The sequence below is a fragment of the Schistosoma haematobium genome, chromosome 1 (genome assembly GCF_000699445.3).
Source record: "Schistosoma haematobium chromosome 1, whole genome shotgun sequence".
In the NCBI taxonomy this organism is placed as follows: Eukaryota; Metazoa; Platyhelminthes; class Trematoda; order Strigeidida; family Schistosomatidae; genus Schistosoma; species Schistosoma haematobium.
This window is the reverse complement of record NC_067196.1, coordinates 57,125,169-57,146,995: the sequence shown is the minus strand read 5'-3', so window position 1 is coordinate 57,146,995 and position 21,827 is coordinate 57,125,169. Positions and strand designations below refer to the sequence as shown.

Genomic DNA, 21,827 nt, shown 5'->3' with positions numbered 1-21,827 from the left:
AAGCTGCAAGAGAAGGAAATATGAAACAGCTTCACGATACAACGAAGAAACTAGCAGGGAAATACAGTAAACCAGAGAGACAGGTCAAAGACAAATAAGGCAAGTCAATCACTGAAATCCAAGAACAGCGGAATAGATGGGTGGAGTACTTCGAGGAACTCCTGAATAGGCCGGCCCCAATGAATTCACCGGACATCGAAGCAGCACACATAGATCTTCCCATAGACGTCAACCCACCAACGACGGAAGAAATTAGAATGGCCGTCAGACAAATCAAGAACGGGAAAGTAGCAGGACCCGACAATATACCAGCTGAAGCACTGAAGTCAGACATCGAAGCAACCACAAGCATGTTTTGCCTTCTATTCAAAAAGATTTGGGAGGAGGAACAAGTGCCGATGGACTGGAAAGGAGGATACTTCGTCAAGATTCCAAAGAAGGGAGATCTGAGCAAATGTGAAAACTACAGAGGCATAACACTACTGTCAATACCAGGGAAAGTCTTCAACAGATTGTTGCTGAACCGGATGAAGGATGCAGTAGACGCCCAACTTCGAGATCAACAAGCTGGATTCCGTAAGGATCGGTCGTGCACAGACCAAATTGCAACACTACGGATCATCGTCGAACAATCAGTTGAGTGGAACTCATCACTATACATCAACTTCATTGATTATGAAAAGGCATTTGACAGTGTAGATAGGAGGACATTATGGAAACTTCTTCGTCACTACGGAGTTCCTGAGAAAATTGTCAATATTATCCGGAACTCATACGACGGACTACAGCGAAAAGTCGTGCATGGAGGACAGCTGACAGATGCATTCCAATTGAGGACCTGAGTCAGACAAGGCTGCTTACTCTCCCCCTTCCTCTTTCTTCTGGTGACTAACTGGATTATGAAGACCTCGACATCTGAGGGAAAACACGGAATACAATGGATAGCTCAGAACCAATTAGACGATTTAGACTTCGCAGATGACCTAGCCCTCCTATCGCATACACAAGAACAAATACAGATAAAGACAGCCAGTGTAGCAGCAGTCTAAGCATCAATAGGCCTCAACATACACAAACGGAAAACCAAGGTCCTCAAATACAACACGGAAAACACCAATCCAATCACTCTTGATGGCGGAACTCTGGAAGATGTAGAATCCTTGACATAACTAGGAAGCATCATCGATGAGCAAGAAGATTCAGATGCAGACGTTAAGGCGGGGCTTGGCAAAACAAGGGCTGCATTCCTACAATTGAAGAACATATGGAACTCAAAACAACTTTCAACCAATATCAAAGTAAGAATATTCAATACGAACGTCAAGGCAGTTCTACTGTATGGAGCTGAAAATTGGAGAACTACAACAACCACCATCAAGAAGGTACAAGTATTTATAAATAGCTGTCTACGCAAGATACTCAACATCCATTGGCCGGATACCATCAGCAATAGCCTTCTGTGGGAGAGAACAAACCAGCTTCCAACTGAAGAGGAAATTCGGAAAAGACGATGGAAATGGATAGGACATACATTACGGAAATCACCAAACTGCATCATGAGACAAGCGCTAACTTGGAATCCTGAAGGGAAGCAGAAAAGGGGAAGGCCGAAGAACACATTACGTCGCGAAATAAAATCAGATATGAAAAGGATGAATAACACTGGAAAGAGCTGGAAAGGATTGCCCAGGACAGGGTTGGATGTAGAATGCTTGTGTGAGGCCTATGCTCCTTCACGAGGAGTAACAGAAGTAAAGTAATCTTAGCATTTACTAAATGGATCCCTAAAGATGGTAAAAATTCAATATATGGTACTCTAGGAAAGATTAATGGTGGTAACAAAGTGGATATTATAGATTTCCATTTGGACTTCGACAGTGTTTTCATTTCTGAATGTACAGGCTTTCGATGTAACGGGATTCGAGCTTTGATTATTGGAAAAACGTCAACTCGTCATATATATACAATTATTGATTTCTGAGCCGAATTATTTTACTTATTTAAATAGATCTAATGAGTAATGTCGATAGAAATAATAATTATATCATTTAATAGTAAGACCTAACAATAATGTCTACAGTTCACTTAGTTTCGAGTATTTAGTATTTAAAACAGATACGCTGTTTTACTGAACACCAAACATTTGTTGGTAGGTCATTTTAAAGTTAAATTTTCTACCTAACTGCCATAAAGTATCTAACATGAAACTAGCATCAATTGTATTCACATAAAACCCTGATGATTGATGAATCATCAATTTTTTGTAGTGTGCACACAGTTTATACAAATACGATAGTAGTCATACCCAACGATTTGGAATATTTATGCCAATAAGAATTATACTAAACTTATACTGAATACAATTAATTTATTTTACTATCTACAAAGTTTATTTTTCAAGTGGTTTGTTTATAGAATTTCTTCAAACTGAATAAATTTTCTTAAATTGAACACTTGTGAGGTTTGTTTAACCAAAAGACCAACAATCGACGTAGACAATTTGACACATAAGTCCGGCTTTAGTCATTTAATGGCTATGGCTTCGGTGAATGAGAGCGGTAGTCGACTGTCAACTGCTGATGCTGAATGATTTTAGTCTATTAACCCGATGTCCTGTGTCACAGAGATGATTGCAATAGCACTGCCAGAAGCCCTAAATGTCATTGACCTGAGGTCATAGCTATTAAATGACTAAAGCCGAACTTATGTTGCAAGTCAATCCTTACCACGGTGATTTTTTCGTCATTTTATCACATCATTTTAGCAACTTTCTTCTCTCTCTCCTATTTTATTTGCATCACTCGTTTCGAATTTATAGCCTTATTATTTGTCTTTTAACTGACTAATCTCAACTCATGTTATTCTTAATTGCTATTAATTTATGTTCAACTACTTCATTGTATAGTCAATTAATTATTTGTTACTATGTCTAAAGATCCGGAATTATCCCTCACATATTATATTTATTTACAGCACTCATTGTCTTCACACTCAATACTTTACCATTATGATAGAAATCCATTCTTACTGTTATAAGTATGTAAACCTTACAATAATTTCGATTTTAAATATTATAGGTCGTAAGCAGATGATGAGAACCTAACGAAATAAAATGAATTCATGTTATTCTGTCAAATTCTTCTTTCTTGCTCTTTTCAAGATAATAAAGGGAACTAAATTTATGATTTTATTAAGGACAATTCATTAGATTACTCTATGAACAGTTTTGTTACAAGTCAATGACGGAAAACTGTAGAACCAGGTGCGTCATTTATTTTGCAGACCCCCACCCCCAAAGAAAACAATCATCATCTACTGATCTCCAACTCAATATTTTTACTTCATTACGAGTGTAAAACTCGTCACTGATACTCTTCACAAGAACGCTACCAACGTTCCTCACCAAGTTAATTTTTCCAAGTCCTAATAAATTATATTACTGAACACTGAGAATCATATTTAGACTACACAATAAACTGTGAAACATTAAAGAGATGAGAGAGTAACAACCATGTCATTACTGCTTAGAAACGAGCATTTGCAGAAGTATGTAGTGTATAATGTTTACAAGATATTCATCTATATATTAGAAACCACGAAAAAAAACATCTCATTGCGTTCTATAAACTATGACACGTGAGTAAATCAAGTAACACAACTAGTTGAGCACTGATTAAATTGACCTGTTGTTGTTTATATATATATATATATATATATATATATATATATATATATATATATATATATATATATATTATATATGAGAAAACGAAAATAGAGACAGAAGAAAAACGATTAACCGAGAAATAATTTCTAGTAACAAAGATAACAATAACAACTTTTGTAAGTAACAGAATAGAATATCAAGTAATTGAATTGATTCATGCAAAAACAAAAATATTATGTAAACGGATTACCTAGAATATTAAAATTTATGTCCACTAATTTTTTTCACTTAATGAACAAACCCACATAAGACTACTTTAAAAGATTCCTTTATTCTTAAGGTGTGTATGTGAGTATTTTTGAAATGAAAACAAAAAAAACAGGTTTGAGTTCAGGAGAAAAAGTGGGGTCAGTTTATATTCAGGAGAAACTCTGGGAAAGGTAGTAGCTGCAAAATCTGACATATATATTAAACAAAGCATAAACTGATTGAGTATATCAATAGGAAACAGTAAGAAAACCAGTAGTTCCATGAAATAACTAAATTAAATGAAGTAAACAGAAAGAAAAAGAACATATCTCAGTATAGATCACAGTATTGACATACGCATACAAGTATACTTATTTCATAGGTAAGCACAAAACATTTGACAACTGGAGAACGTTGTATTACTAGCAGTGTATAAGTAACATATATCTGATGATTTCCTATTGATACAATGTATACGGTAAATAAAATGATGTCTACGAGCAAATATATAGGAAAGCACATAGGTATATGGTATAAACAGTCAATCAAAATTAGTTTCTGTTAAATTTATCAAACAATCAGAGTGAAATAATAATAAAAATATATATTTGACTAGTTTCGCTGAGAGTATTTTTAGAGAAGAAAAAGGAAATAGGCTAAATTAATTAAACGTGGTGCATATACAAATGAATTTTGATTACTTCTAAGTCAGTTGACTGTTAGTTATAGATGAACGTGAAGGTTGAATAGCATTCACGTTTCCATTCTGTTGTGATACTTTTTCCTTATTATTGGATTGGGATAGGGCAGCAGCGATAATCATAATTGCAACACATGTCGGACGTGTAGAATGAATGGATGAAATACTGTCTGGTTTGAAGTCGATTGATACTTCGTGTTCTTGAGGTTTTGATGAATTCCAATCAAGTGGATATAACGTAGTTACAAACAGCATTCGATTTAATGCCCTCTGGTTATATGTTTGATCAAGACAAACGCGTTCTATAACACAAGGCCCATCATCATCCATCCAAACATCGTAACAAGCAGGAGGTGCTATTCGACCATGAACTAAAATCAAGATGGGTGCAACTACACGACTTGGTTGTAACTTTGGATTGCTTAATTCATTTGGCCAAGAAAACTTTACTGAAGCAGAACACTGACGTACGCTTATCCACTGACAAGGTGACACTAATCCAACTTGGACAAGATCAGCCCGGGTAAGCCACGTTCGTACTAAATTAGTGACACTCACTGATAAACGGGCATGGTGCGCCACAATAAGTTCATGAAGTCTGCGTAAACTGTCTACAGACGGTAAAGCATTACTGGATTTAGAAATGTTGCTATCCATATTATTTAACTGAGAAGAGTCGTAGTGATTTCCCATGCTTGAACTTATAAGTGCATTAAAAATGTGGGATTTAGGTAAGCTTGGGACATTGAGTCCATTAGGTGGGGAAGGTGAAGGAACGGGAGGAAATTGACTATCCATACTGTGTAGTTTATCTTGAAGTTCTGCAAGAGCAAGATATGACTTATTTATTTGACGATAGTTAATTTTTGGATTTTGTTGTGAAGACAAATGGGCATTTAATAACTTCATGATCAGATTAAGGGCAGTTGTCCCGGGTTCTACCTGCAAAGTTGTACACAGAATTTTTATTCACAACATAATAATGAAAATTTACAGCACAGTAACAGATAGGAAAGTAAAGTAAGCTGTAGAAAAAATAACAATGGCACTCGAAATAAAACCCAAAGTTTATTATATTTTCTACTGATTATTAACAGTAATAACAGAATTCGAAAGAGTAAGATGACAGAAATCCAAACTACTAATATAAAAATAAGGATGAAACGTTTCCTATTCCCAAATCGTCATACTGATAGATCCAAAGTTGACATGAAATTTAAGCTGTGATCGAATTCAAATCAGTGCCATTTTGATTTATGATTTTGTACATTCACTATTTTGAGTACTTTATCATTATATATTTTTTTATTTCCAGGTTTAATGATAACCTTCTTAGTCGTTTGAGTAATCGTTTTCTTCTTGACCTCATTTTTTGCTGCTAAGAAAAGTGGTCAACTAGATTTTATGAGGCTATGCATAATTTTTGCGGTACGTGTATCGACGTGCATTTCAGGTAAGCCTAAGCTCGCTCTTTGATGACTTAACTAACATTCCATATTTCATACATCTAGGAGTTGTTTCGAGACTACGATTTCAAAACTAAATCCTTCGAGAACAAAACAGGAGTCATAAAGTATATATATATGCATGCTTAGCAGACAGGTGTTTAGTAGAACATTGATTATTATTCTACGAACTAATTCTTTCTTGCTGTACCATATCCTTATTGCAATCTTTCCTTTATATATTACCACCTCTGAATTAACTACTTTTATGAATCCGGTGTCCATCTTGTTGTGTTAATGAGGTATGGCAACTTGGACCGATGCATATATGTGCCTGGTCCCACGTTGTAGCTGACTGACTGACTGACTGACACCTTAGCATGGCGTATAAGTGATGTTAAGAAAACTTGAATTGACCATACCAATCTACCAAGTACTTTTGAGGGTTACCAATGTTGTCAAAGGATACTAGCTACCAACTTATACTTAAGTGAATGAAGTGGGTCTTAATGAATCAATTAACGGCTGGAAGCCGAGTATTTAAACCATTTCTACAATCTGCAAGAAAAGATGGGTGGAAAAGTAGTTGAAGTCAGGTAGATAAGCTCGATCAGCAATCGTGAACGGTGATGAGTCAATAAGCTAGTGATATTAGAGAAGTAACGTGATAAGTTTGTATATATTGGCTAATTGAATATTTTTTGACAAGTAGACGTCCGAAAGTGTTAATCAAAGTAGTACTAAGATAATTTAGTGATGTACTTTTAAAACAGGTGGCCTAAATGATAAAAAAATGCCGTTAAAGGGGATTCAATTGATCTCTTGCAGCAATTGGACTGTATTTTATTTCATCAAGATCTGAAATGGAATTAAACCTACAGCTCCAAGCGACAAGCTTAAAATCAACAATAATTAAACCAACCGTTTATGCAGAATATAAGGGACGTAATAAGTATTAAAATATTGACTATTCTGATTAATTAGACACTGGATTATATATTATTATTTGAACTGAATAAATTTGAATTATAATCATCATATTCTCCTAACGATCAACCTTCTGTATGTTGTTACGAAAAGGGACAAAAGGAGTCAAGAAATAGTTGTGAGACCATACGCCATATTAGTCAACCATAAGTCTTAACAAACCTCCTTAAAACTAGTAAAATGCTGAATAGGTTTCAAATAAGTGAAACTGTAGACCTAACCAATGCATGAATACCTTAAAATAGACATACCTCGTAAAAGTTCGCTCCAGACAAAATAAGCATGTTAGCCATATCAACATCTCCTGCTGCTATCGCTAAACCAAGAGCTGATCGTTGTCGACGGTTGGGTTCAACACAATTAGGCTTAGCACCTGCATCAAGTAATGCTTGAGCAGCATGTAAACGACCCAAACAAACCGCTAAAGCTAATAATGGCCATTTAGAATTAGGTTCAATAACCTTATTAGGATCCAATCCAGAAGTAAGCAGTCGGTCTAAAACTAAGGGTCTACCTGCGCCCCCAGTGATACATGCCAATAACGCATCCTCTTTGAAACGAATATCTTCCTCTAAATCCGGTTTGTCATCACTTTTGCGAGATTCAGGCGTCTTTTCTGGTGACAACGAATAAGTGCTGCTTTTTTGAGCTTGAGAGCTTTCTGAAAACAAGTTTCTCGAGGGCATAGTGGCGATAAGACTCCATCTTTGGTTATTGATAGCATTTAGGAATTCACCGGGTGTCTGAATGGAGGTTAAGTGATTATAGACACATAAGTGCGGTAGACATCTAAGCTCATGATGAAAGTCGGTTGGCTGTTCACTATGGGTTATTTCATCTTCATTTGAAATATGAGATAGAATTAAATTAAAATAAATATTTACAAGTGTGCGTAGTGATGAAACGCTCCGTTCATATAGTTTATCATACAGGTTGTGGGAATTTCCTGGTTGTTCCACAGCATTAAAATAAGAGGTACTTTCTCTCTCAAACGCCCCGAGTGGTTTATTATCTAATGGCTAATAAACAAAAAGAAAAGAAAACTGTTTTAATTCAAGTTAGAAATGAGTGCTGGCGTAAAATGAACCCGTAAACAACAGATAAACAGTTTTTTCTCATAATCTTTATGACTAGTGATCAAAACAAAAAATGTACAGAGCTTAGCGTTATAAAGTACATGTTTATTTTATATACAAAACGGGTTTCGGTTAAACTGTATGTTTTTAATTTACGTTGTTTAGTTAAGATTTTTCAGTCTAAGATTCAAACTTACACTTTCTAAGGCACTTTAATAACTTATTGATACATTTAAAATCAAACCACCAGATTCAGGAACAAATATATTCGTTGAAAATTCGTAGTACAGTTGAATCAACGCCAACAGCTAATGCATATCATTGGAGCACAACCCAAAAATAAACATTTGTATACACCAAACTTAATTATTAGTGATTAAATTTCACAGTTAAATTTAACTAAAGTGATTATTTCTACGGCTTATAATGTCTTTCATTCAGTATAAAAAATTTAGAACCTATGAATTATTGATTCCAAATAATTCATCTCTAATCCAATTTAGAGAAATCTTATGCAAAATACACAATAGACTCACATGTGAAGATATTGGAGACAACCCAATATCTACTTTGGATATGGAATCACAGAGATAAAGGTTACAAGATATCCCTTTTGAAGAATTTGGATGGAAGTCTGACTGAACAGCCTTACTATCAAACTTCGAAATAGCTGACTGATGCGGTGGAGAAACATTTGTGGTAACTAGATTTTTGGTTATTTCAGGATGATAATCTTCAGAACCTCCTGCAGAAAACATGGGCTGGCTCTGCTCATCATTATGAAGTGTGCAGCTGAAGTCTCGAAGGGATTCGTTTGTACCGAAACATGAAAATGATGGTGATACTGGGTCACGTTTCGGAGAACATGTTGAAAAATGCTCCATAGAGGTATCACATTCTAATTCTATCTCCCCTTGAAGGCTGCCATTTCGACTCTGAGTAGATTCATTGCTTACGGAGTTGCTAGCAGACTCAGCAGCGCAGCGCTTGCGGGTTTTAACACGTGAATAAAGATCATTCGAACACAGGTCGATTTTTCCATCTCGAATATCGTCGAAATATTTCGTCTTTGAAGCAACTAACTGATGTTTTGGAACATATTCATATCTCCCGCCAGTGCGTGACTTCGTAAAATGCTTACGTTTCATGGATTTATTCAACTGTCGCTCTTCACTAGAGCCTCTCAAGGGATTATGTGAGTTTTGAAGTACTGAACATGGTGTAGCAGGAGGCGTTGGGACGGAAGCTGGAGAGTTTTCGAAAACTGTGTGGCAATTTTTATGTATATCTAAGTTCTCTGAAATTCTACTTTTTGAGCCACTATGGAACTCGGAAATTATACCTAATACATTAGTGAGATTTTTTTCTGGTTCCCAACTATCTGCTTCGGGTGGAAATCCCTCCCAACGCACTTTGTAGTATTTCTGTCCTTTAATAATTCTTTCATCGAGAATACTCTGAACAATGTATACTTTCTCCGAGTTTGTGTCAGAGCTTTCAAGATTAGAATTTCTTTTGTTGGAAGATTTAGAACTTTTCAAACTTAGATAACGTCTCTGACGGCGCCTACAAGCCCGTAATTGTTTTCGGATCTGTGTGTCACCAACGGATGCCATTCATTACCCAAAGACATAACCTGAAAGTAAAGATATTGATAATTTTGGTAGAAAAATTTACAGTTTATATGTTCCAGGCAAGACATACAGTTTTTTACCAATTTAAGCTTTTGAGTCTGCAACCCTTATTTTTTAACTGGATCAATGAGTTGAAAATTGGTTTGTTCACGTTAGAACATGGTCCATTATTATGTCAAAATTACATTAAAACCAGACTGATAACACATGATAATTTGAAGTACAAAAGATCTGTTGTACACTTACAGAAAAACTTCACAACTCTCAACTCGTGACAGTAATTTTAGAGTGTGGCAATAGAAATAATTCGTCAATAGATTCAGACTACATTTTACCGGGATACGAATCCAGGTGATAAGTTATAACCAATGAAGCTTAATGTATGTAAAAAAATAATCTTTGTTTACTAGAACCTCTCTCCAACAGATTTAAGACTATTGTTCAGACAATAATAATAATTAACACATCAAAACGAAGAAAGATTAAACGGTATGAAATGGCACATATATTTAGAAAAAAAAGCAATGCTTTTACACTTTGGAGTACAAAATATGTAATATTAATAAATGCAAGAAAACATAAAAACAAAAAAAACTATGGATGAATAAAGCAAATAGGTTTACTTTCTATGAACACTAACTAAGAACAAATTACTAGGATAAAGAAAACCTTACGATGAAAGCCTAGGATGACTCGTATCACTATGTAATACGTGTAGTTGTGTTACTCAAAGTAATGGACTATAAAGATTTAGAAGCCATAATAAGCAGCAACCTCGAAACTATGAACAACTGCAAGGCTGCTGCTGCCGAAGGCTTCAAAATATTATAGGTTATTCTTAGGTCTTTCAGCAATTGGACGAAGGAATGTTTAAAGTATTATACCCGACTTTCGTGAGCCTGCATTTGGAATATAGGATTCGAGCAGTGATTCCTTGTTTCAAGTATGAGACGGATATGTTGGAACGAGTCCAACGACGAAGGACTAAAAATGGTAAAAGGTCTCTCTGGCCTATCTTATGAAGACAGATTGCGACACCTCAACCTATTTCGATTATCTTACCGCAGACTATGGGGTTAACCAATATTGGTTTATCGTATGCTGAACAACAACATTGATATTAATATGTCTATTCTTGTCCTTCCGTCTAGGACTGATTATTTGAGAGGGCATTCTAAGAAAGTTCGAAAACAGAGACCAAGTAGTCTACGCTAAAGTTTCGTTTCTCTTGCCGAGTAGCGAAGTACTGGAATTCTCCACCAAAACACATGATATCAGCACCTTCTGTTGGTATATTCAGAACGAGACAGTGTTACGAGTTGCAATGATTGATATAGGTCGATAGACCTCCTACACTTGTTACTGAAGACTGAAAGTATCGTATGTTGTCGATGACGCAAGACACAGCAGGAAATTTAGTGCGAATGGTGTTTCGAATGTTGACCACTGATAATATCTAAAAGAACTCATAACAACTTGGAATACGGTCAGGCTTTTGATGTATCTTCCACAGACTCTATAAGGTCAGTATGTATGTACATAGCTCACCGGGCCCAATACATTGATTCGAAGTGGAATAAACGACAAAATCCACACACTTGATAGGGTTTCAACATACACAAGTATGTACATATATGTGTCGATATGTCACAAAAGTATTTTTACGTATAACGATCTCAAAAGTGTTTTTTTTCTAAAAATATCAGAAAGCAAACCAATCGTGATGGAAAATCCTGGAGAAAAGAAATAACTACTTATACATTGTATTTTCAAAAGTAGACGGTGGTGGTACCCTTGAGTATTATTGTACATGTAACCAATCAAATTAAAAGGATGCTACGATATAGCATCACATCCATATGATTCAAAATGATGTTGAAAGAGTCAATTAAACTATAACTATGAGCAGTAAACTATAATCAACACACTTACTTCCAGAAATATAGGTTTCAGCACAGAAACTAAGAAAACGAACAGTTTACGAAAACGCCGCTAATGACATTACCGATTAAAAGAGAGAGACATGGTAACTTATATTATGTTCAAGTTTACAGCAGCAATAAAATTAGGGATTTTCCGTTATGTTGTGAATAATTCTACTATCATCGTTATGACAGCTCATGCGCACTTCAGGTTATAAACTGGAAATATATCACATGCATTTATATGCAGTTTCACCCTAGGAACATGATAGGGTCATCACTAATTAGAGAGTCGTTACTCGTTCTCAAAACACCTGAAGTCGTTAAATGCAATGACTTTTGTGCTATGACTAATGACTCTCAGCTGACATGCGTCGAAATGTTGAGAATCATTAGGGGACAGATGCTTCTAGAACTTTCCAAGCCAGTCACACAAAACCACTTGAAGGAAAAGTCTGAATTCTCCTGAGCGAAAAATGAGATTTCTTCTCAATTAGAACTGCCCTTGAAATAAGGTATTTTTACCTAGGATCAGTGAACATGTTTCAGCGTATCTCACAAGTGGAATTATATACCGTAATACGCAAGTGCACTAAAATAAAGGAAGTTTCTGATCACTGATTACGACAGCTACTCGTATCACAACCAAGTAGTCAAGTCCAATAGCGATGTTATAAAGGAATCTATGATGAAATAAAAGTTATCTACGGATATTTTTTATTTTTGAGAGCCACTTTCAATAACTATAATGACGAACTGAGCGGACTGCTGCTAATTAAACTCGCACTTTTATTGTCAGACAGCCATCCTACCTACGCCACATGTGACACAATTCAGCTAAAAAAATTAGACTCTCTTAATTCGTACTAAGGTTTTGTCAAACACTGATTGAAGCTGATGAAACTTCATGAGTAAGTACAATGTTTGCCGTGCTCAACTACTTCACTCCTTGTCATTTGTTCAAGCCTTGATACAAACCACCAATGAAGCAGAGTTTTAGATTTGGAGAGAGAAAGCTCACTACAAACACACAAGCTTTGTTTCTCAGGGGAATTAGGCGACTGTAGATTCCTTGAGAATTGAAATCATAGTTTTCACCGGTCATCAGAGCTGCTTTCAGTACTCATCAAAGTAGGAAGAAACTTAACGCACTTCTAATGTTATGCAATGCATCTACAGGAAAGTCATTTTGTGTCAAATAAACATTTAATTTTGTGGTTTGAAAATAGATCTTCAAGAAGACCATCTTCCCTCCCATAAATTACATTTAAATTAATCCATTCATTTTACTATTTCTGTCAACTTCAGTAGTTCTACTCTCTGAACTAAGTGATCTAACATCAAAGGGCATTAAACTCAGTCATGGTGCCACTCAATTCGACACCATTGCCTTGAAAACTGGAAAGGTGGTTGTTGCTTTCTTTAAGCCTAGTCGAACAACTTTTGACATGCACCCAGTTGTACTTTGAAGTCAGAAACTTTTTGTGATTATTTTCGGTTTATAGACGCCAGCTGCACTTTGTATACGAGCATATAATCTGTGTCACAGTACATTGATTTTTCAAACCCTTCAAACAGGGTGAAACTAAATGGAAGACGGAATTTTATTAAGGACACCGCTGAGCAATCCGTCGATTCCATACTGCCGTTTGCCAGATAAGAGAAAAGGCTTTTACGTCCTCCTCCTGGTTAAAGTCTAATAGTCGTAAAGATGTTCCGGGTATCCACATTTTGGTAACGCCTTTACAAGTAACAGCTTTGTAATTAAAGTTTTCCAACAAAGTCAAATCAGAAGTCAGAGATGAAGGGGTTGGAATATATATTTGGAAAGCTATCGATATATCGAAATGTGTTTGGTCTAAACTGGCTCACAGTTGTAATGGATGAGCAGCACGGCGTACCCATTCATGATCTGGTACGGGTGTGTGATGGAGCGTTTTCAGCTAGGGTGTGCCTAGTAAAACCAGTGAGGTCAGTACCAATATCAAAGACTTACAGAACTATTTATTTTGGGGATTAGTTTGCCCCAACATTCGAAATCACTGGCGTGAACCCTAGTGATTTGAACAATTTTTTTCCTTTAGACAATATAGGTAAACTGACATCTGATAACGTGTCATGCAACGAATGTACCCTGGGATTCAAACGGGACGTAATAGCTTTTCAAACTCGTCTGATACATTCTTTGGGAAGTAAGCGTTTTGCGTAGCCCTACGAAGTAAAGTGCAAGTCTCGCACTGAATGCACTGGATCAGGGCTCTTAAGATATACATCGCTCAAACAACCAGGTTACTAAGCCACTAGTTATGGAATTCCAACCTAGTTATTCACGTAGAGATAAGCTCCCCTCCCTGGAGCCCGCTCTAATTATTTCCATAGTAAACTAAGAGTTCTTGAGTTAAAACTTACCAGGAACAAAGAGATTAAGAGACTATTGAGCCCACGCAGATCTGGTAGCCAACGAGGAATTTGGTCTTAATAACTATCAGTTCTGCTTGGCTGATCATCTTCCCCGCTCTCAGTGTTTAAATAGGTTATCGGAAAGATTGATCGTGAGTCGCACTCAAAAGCTCTTCTCAATAAGTCTATCTCACTCGCAACTAAACATGGATTTCTTCCAAGGAGGTCTTACAATAAATATCTACTGACCGCCTGGAACTAGTGAATCTTTTTCGTGGGACGCAGTAATATGTGAGAACAGGCCCTCTGTTATTCTTCATTCTGAAGCCGTTCATCGAATTCGTTTGTAGAAACTGAACTATGTGCTACCAGTGTGTGCATGATGAATTGGCTCCAGGATTTTCTCATTGAAGGAGGTCACAATCTGTCAGGGATCACTCTGTCTGAATAGCTTACAGTATAAACCGAAGCGCCACAAAGCTTTATCGTTGAAGTACTCTTATTGTTCATTGACGAATTACCTCCTAATGTGAATTCTCGAAATAAGTGGATAACACCGAAACTTGAAAGGATATGCAAGGTCTCTTTGACATTTCGATTTCTTTTTAATATTTCAATATGATATGATTTTGAACTATGGAAAGCTTTTTTTCCTGTTAAGGTATCTGCAAATGAAATGTTAATCCTTATCGGTAGTGACCCATATACCTCTTACTTTATGAACACTTTCAGCAGTCCCTTCCCAACATAGATGAGAGTATAGGCAACACTCTAAATGTCGCTTCTAATTGAAACTCTTGAGAAAATAAAGCGTACTACATTCTGGGTTTTCTTTCCAGAATATTAAGTTCCACGAATTCGAGTTCCTCGGCTGTGAAGTAGGGCTGAACGGAGAGAGATGTGGTGATAATTAAATATGTGGCTCATGATCCTCTTGCACCTAGGATCATTTATGCGGTTTGGTACCAAGCTAAGTATTAATGGATATCCGTTCTATAAGGAACGAAAAGCAGCTCCCACAGTAATTTTAGCAAGCTTTTTCTTGGTTCGAATCAGTAAGTTGTTGAATGGCCTACGACGGGGAGTCATAACTCCACGGCCCTCTGTACCTTTCAAAATTAGGTCAGACGCTTACGTTGACTATATATGTACTGGGGGAGATTACATGTTCTAATGCTCCATGACTAATACAGATTGCTGAGGTTAATAAATATTGAGAGACAACTTAGGACTACAGTCTCTGAAATCGAGCCGAGATTAACACTCGTCTCCGTAGACTACTGTATCTAAGTTATCTCATGGACCCGCCCTAGGTCATTACTTGAGATTCACTTTATTCGTACTGGACATTTAGCCCGTCTTTTTGTATCCTCTTAGTTGTTTAGATCTAGCAGGAAGAAAAAGAAAGATGTCACGTTTAAAACCATTTCTTAGTATTCTATACATCAAAATCAGATCATCTTTTAATTTATGATGGGACACAGTAAAAATATCTTACTTTCCGAGTCCACCGGTACACGGAAAACTTCAGAATTCCAGTATTACACGAGTATTTTTTACCTCTGTATCTAAGCCACCTTGAGTATGATTTAGTGAACATGCCTGTGTCCAACGTTGTGAATATATATCTAAAATTCTTGCGATACTGAACCCCTTAGCTACGACTGCACAGCGGCGAGGCGTGGTCCTAAGACTTTGGCTCACTGTTAGCCCAAGGTCATTGTGAGACAGGACTATGGGAACCAGTACTTCACCAAACCTCTAGCTATTTGTCTCTGTATCTTCAGTATGAATGCAGGCACACTTGAACGCGTTGATAGACATTGAAGAGACTTTAAATCAACTAACCAGAACATCCAAATCAGCCTGAAGTGAGTGTGTGCCGGTATTTCCTCTTATTTCTCCTCAACTTTTAACATCATCAACACCGAGGACTTAACAATGCTCGGGAACTCATTTGCACATATCACAGAAAGTAGAGGACCTAAAACAGAGCATCGCGGTATTCCATTAAGTACTGGTTTCCGTGAGAAGCATTTGGAAATTATCCTTACAGTATGTACACGACCCACCAAGAAATCCTTGATCCACCTTCCAGCTTCTAGAGTGGTCTCTTTTTCGGCACCTTATCAAATGCTTTCCCGGTCTATGTAGACAACATCCACTGATTTTCCATTATTTAGCGACTCTATCCATCTCTCGTCTTAAAAAGGTTTGTTGTGCAAAACAATTATTTTGGATCAACTCGTAATGTTTATCGTTTTTGTTAAGCCGAGGTTGATCAACCTACTTACTCCTGTTACTCCTCGTGAAGGAGCATAGGCCGCACACAAGCATTCTACATCCAACCCTGTCCTGGGCTATTCTTCCCAGCTCTTTCCAGTGTTATTCATCCTTCTCATATCTGATTTTATTTCGCGACGTAATTTGTTCTCCGGCCTTCCCCTTTTCCGCTTCCCTTCAGGATTCCAAGTTAGCGCGTGTCTCATGATGCAGTTTGGTGATTTCCGTAATGTATGTCCTATCCATTTCCATCGTCTTTTCCGAATTTCCTCTTCAGTTGGAAGCTGGTTTGTTCTCTCCCACAGAAGGCTATTGCTGATGGTATCCGGCCAATGGATGTTGAGTATCTTGCGTAGACAGCTATTTATAAATACTTGTACCTTCTTGATGGTGGTTGTTGTAGTTCTCCAATTTTCAGCTCCATACAGTAGAACTGCCTTGACGTTCGTATTGAATATTCTGATTTTGATATTGTGACTTAATAATAATATGAAGTTTATTTAAACAAATACATTGCCATTTATTTAGAGAAGCATATTAACTCAATTTAATATTATTTCCGTATAGTCCAAATATGGTAATATGTCCATGTAAATAAATATTAAATTGTAGTGTTTTATCTGTTTTAAAATAAAATTCATAAGCATATACATATATCACAATCTTTGGCGTTACAAAAAAGAAATGTTTTCCAATATTTGCATGAGTGAGTTTACTAAGAATTTTAACAACCACTTGATTTATTTTACAGACTAAGAAGTGTTTTCCGATATTATTATTATTATTAAAGGCAATTATAATAGTTTTGATAATTATGTTAAATCGTTTTTCTGTAGCGAGAAGAATCATAGGGAAATGAAGAATGAAAAAAACCAAGCTCCAGAACATTAGCTCAGGTTCATTTGATCGTTTCTAGTTGTTGTGATATCAGTCAGTTCATTATATGATAATGAATTGAGCTCTCTTATACAACAATGTACCTACATATGTACATATATATAAATACACATACAAATAATCAGACAGACAGATAGAAATATACGTACATTATGGCATACAAAATGCACACATCACTGCCCAATCAAGTTGAATATGCAACAGAATTTTTTTCGGTTTAACTAACATAAAATTTGAGCAATGAGTTTTTTTTTTAGAGTTAGATCAGTTTATATGCATAAATAAATTGACTCATGATCCACTTAAATCAGTTGTCGCCTCAGGTACGTTAAATTCCTTCAACCGTGTGTGAAGTACATATATTTGTAAGTAAATATTTTAGTATTGATATTTAAAGACACTTTAACTAGCCGTTTTTATCATACTTGTATTCGTATATTATTACCCTCTTGCCACCTTTTATTTTCATTCACAGAAAAATCCACTTTAAAGTACTGAATTAGAAATGAGACAACACAATCAATTAGACGTATGTAAATTAGTTATACACAAATATATACAACAAAATTTCTACATCAATTCTCTTGTTATAAAAATGAGTTCATAGAAAAATACATAAATTGCAAGTTGAAGTGTAAATACACAACCAGTTAAAGTTGTTACTGTTATATTTTGTGTATGCTACTTATGTCTTTCAATATAAGTATTATGTAACAACAATCAGAAGTTGAATACCTGGCAGCAGAAGGTTGAGAGGATCGAATCAAAGAAAACGGTAACAGAAAGGGATTGTGAATCGGAAGAATCATACAGAATGTCAGGTACAATTGGTAGAAGATTTGGAAATGAAGCATTTAATATTCTCATATTTTACCAACATATTCTGTAATTTTGTATTATAAAATAAATTAGTTGTCCTCACCTGAGTTCTCGTTTATTACAATATGATTTAGTTGTGTAATTTAAGTTGTAGTTATAACTCGATCAGCACTAAGAGGAACCTAACATATAATATCAAGTCCTTCAATATTTGAGGTACAACTTGCTGACAAGAACCAAATAGCACTAAACCTAATCTAAGGGTTTACTGTTATCTACCTTTAATCCTCACCTTTCAGTTGTATATATACACTTATTATGCAAATGTTTATAAGTATTTGTCATAGCCTTGTTTAAAAATTAATATTTATAAACTTAAATAACCACTTATACTCAAATAAATATACTAAATATTTCTTAGAAATGTGTAAGTGACTTATGCTTAATGATAAATAGTAATTTGAGTAATACATATATTAATATTCTTATTCGATGTCATCGTTGTGAAAACTAACAACATACTTTAAGTGATGATTTACATTGATGATATCGAGTGATATAATCACACTGTATCATAAACTACCTAGAAATAGAAAATATTATCTAGTGAATACTTCCCTCTTAATCTAGTATAAATTTGAATGAAAATTATATATACTCATAGTTGAACTCATGAGTCGATTAAAGCTAGACCACCATGAAAAACCTGGAAGAAATGGACGGCCATTTCATCCTAGTATGTGACTCCTCATTAGTGCGCATCCACGATCTCGCCCCGCGAGATTCGGACCCAGGACCTATCGATCTCGCACGTGAACGCTTAACCTCTAGACCACTGAGCCGGCATCCAACGATGTTAGTATCTAACTTCAACCCTTTAAATTTGCACAAAATCTGATTTTCTTCAAATCTTTGTACGATATTAGGTGATTAAAAAAAACTTTATTTGTCAATATTTTGTGTTTATTGTATCGTTGATTTATATTATATGAGACCATTTTCTTTCAGCTTATGTAACTATTGTAAACATACGTATCCTTTCTTCTCTAAATTTCCATGTTTTTTTTTTACCTCAAATATAATTAATCAACGAATTGCTTTCATAACATGCGGCAATAATTATATACGGCATATCAATATCAAATAGATACATATGGATTCTAACGGGTTAGTGTTTATAATCACATTTTAAACTTGAAGTTAACACTTTAAAACATTTATATATATATATATATATATATATATATATATATATATATATATATATATATATATATATATATGCTATATTTACAACTTAAAATGGATTCGTGCTACCTCATTAGTATTTCAATGTTACTTCGTGTGAAATTCACAATTTACAGCGCGAAAAATTTTTTACCAAATAAAAACATTTCATCAGTTAAAATAATGGTAGGTGGTCACTGCTTAGAAGTCTCATACCACAACGAAACGGGTGTCGAGTGCTTCTAGGTTTTGAATGGCTATCTAAATTAGAACACTTTTTGATCTCTATAAAGTGGATTCATGTTTAATATCAATTTTCATGAGATTTGAAACAAAATATTTCAATTTGTAAATAAAATAATTAGCTTCTATTATGGTGACTATATACCATTCCACTAAACTGAATAGTTTTCTCCAACCACTAATATTTCTTACTGAATATGAAACATATTAGTTTTTGTAAACAGTATTCGAAATTTCAAGTTTAACTTTTGAAGACAGTTATGCGCAGTTCATATATTAGTTATTTGTGTTTTTCTATTGTTGTTTAGGGCTGTAATCGATCATTCGCTTTCGGTATGTCTGCATCATGTGAGGATTGCCTCGATATCGCCATTAAGTCACAAGCATTTTTAAGCAGAAATTGATAGTGGCTAATAGTGGGATTCGGGACGCGCGTTTTGTCCTGATCGATTGCAGACCTAAACAGCAATATAGAGGATTCAAACAATCAATATATATGAATTAAAATTTACCTCGCTACAAGCCTATGGCTATCTGGATAGTGCGATAGCATTTGAACTGAATCGTACTTGGTTTGAGTCCCAGGGTGAATATCAACTCTGAGTTGAAGGTACATCCAACTGACGAGTCCCTATTAGGTAGAAGTGCACGGCCTATATTCTATTGCTAGCCACTATCCATCTTTGCTTAAAAATTGTATTTAACATCTACACATCCAATTATTCTTGTATAAATAATATTTCTACAAATATTAATGGATTAATTAACCCATGTTGTCATCAAATAAGTTCAGCTATCTGTAAAAGCATCAATTTTGAAGTCATTAAAAGAATGAATTTGACTGTTTATATGTCAGTTGTTTTCTTTCTAATATAATGTAATTCTGGGAATTAGAGAGAGTTTAAAAATTTAGATTCAAAACGGTTTTTTTCATAATTGAAATTGCCTAGAAGCATAACAAAACAAACTAACTAACAATCAGAACTTCTCTTTCAATTCATTTTCTTCATCAGTCATAAAATCATTTATTCACATCTTAAAACCCTCTTTATGTCTTATTTTGCTTGAAAGTTATAAGTAGAGCAATATAGACTTATTTAATCCATTTTGTACAACCAAAACTAGCATGATCTTATTACCTTCAGAGATAAGCGATTGAAATACAGTCATATAGTCAACAATTACTATGAAGAAAATTTGTTTACAAACAAGATCTATTATTTAAACAAAGAATCAAACTGAAATTTTGTTTAACCCGTATATTTTTTTAAGCATCAGAAACAATTTATAATAATCTATATAATTGATTGGTACTAAATGAATACCACTATATTCAATGTTAGTATAGCTGACAAATATTTTAGTCTGGGATTTCTTTTTGTTATCATTAGAACTGTAGTGTGTGCTACTTATATCGACATAAGTAGTACATGATGTTAGTCAGGGACAGAATGTCTGGCAGCAGAGAGACAAGAGGATCGAATAGTAAGGAATGGGAACAGAATGCAATTTGTATGAAAATGCAAGAATAATGAAATCTGAGTCATTTTGAGATAATCGAAGGACATTTTGCTAATTACGTATTTACTATTTGATTGTTAGATTTTATTAACATGTCCTGTAATTTTGCGTCAAATACATTCGGTTGTCCCCACTCGTTTTCTGTTCACTACAGAACTGTTAACATGTTATTAATTATAGTTTCAATTAAAGATTTGTGGTTATTTAAGGAATATCAAACGCTTCATTATATCTAGCATAAAAGAAAGTTGGTAGGCAAAGTAAACTTCCAATAAAACAATAGCTTAATCTTTTAAATACAATAGATTTTCAAGTATCTAAAATAAAGGATCAACCAGATAATTGATAGGTATTTGCAGTTCAACTTATGGAATGTATATAGGTCATTATATATCTTTTCTTAGAATTGATCTTTAAATAGACATCTAAGGAAGACGATGTAACTGATTAAGGGATATGATATATGTATATATACTCCAAATACATTGTCTGAATTCATCTACAAACTAAACTCAGAAAGAACGATGACAAAATCAGCTGACATGTTCAGTAACCTTTGGATAATATCAGTGTCTAGTTTGAGAACTGACACTGACACACTAAGTGTTTTGAATAATTTTCTAATAATAATATAGTACTTACTAATAGTATCATAACTCTATTTCTTTGTTCACTAAAAATTATAGTTGATTAAGGATTTCTCACTACAGATAATTTATTTCTAGATAATATAGTTTACTAAAGTTTCAGCACCTTA

The 21,827-nt window shown here is 35.0% G+C and overlaps 1 protein-coding gene across 1 annotated transcript; it reads right to left on the bottom strand.

Annotated features, from left to right (window-relative positions):
* Nucleotides 1-3,775: 3,775 nt before the first annotated feature.
* Nucleotides 3,776-11,759, bottom strand: MS3_00001688 (uncharacterized protein). Its single transcript, XM_012940988.3, has 4 exons — nt 11,691-11,759; nt 8,661-9,760; nt 7,300-8,067; nt 3,776-5,558 (listed from the first exon to the last, which is right to left on the bottom strand). Exons 2-4 carry the CDS (start codon nt 9,738-9,740, stop codon nt 4,620-4,622), a joined length of 2,787 nt encoding a protein of 928 aa, XP_012796442.2. The 5' UTR covers nt 9,741-9,760; nt 11,691-11,759; the 3' UTR covers nt 3,776-4,619.
* Between the last annotated feature and the right edge of the window lie 10,068 nt (nt 11,760-21,827).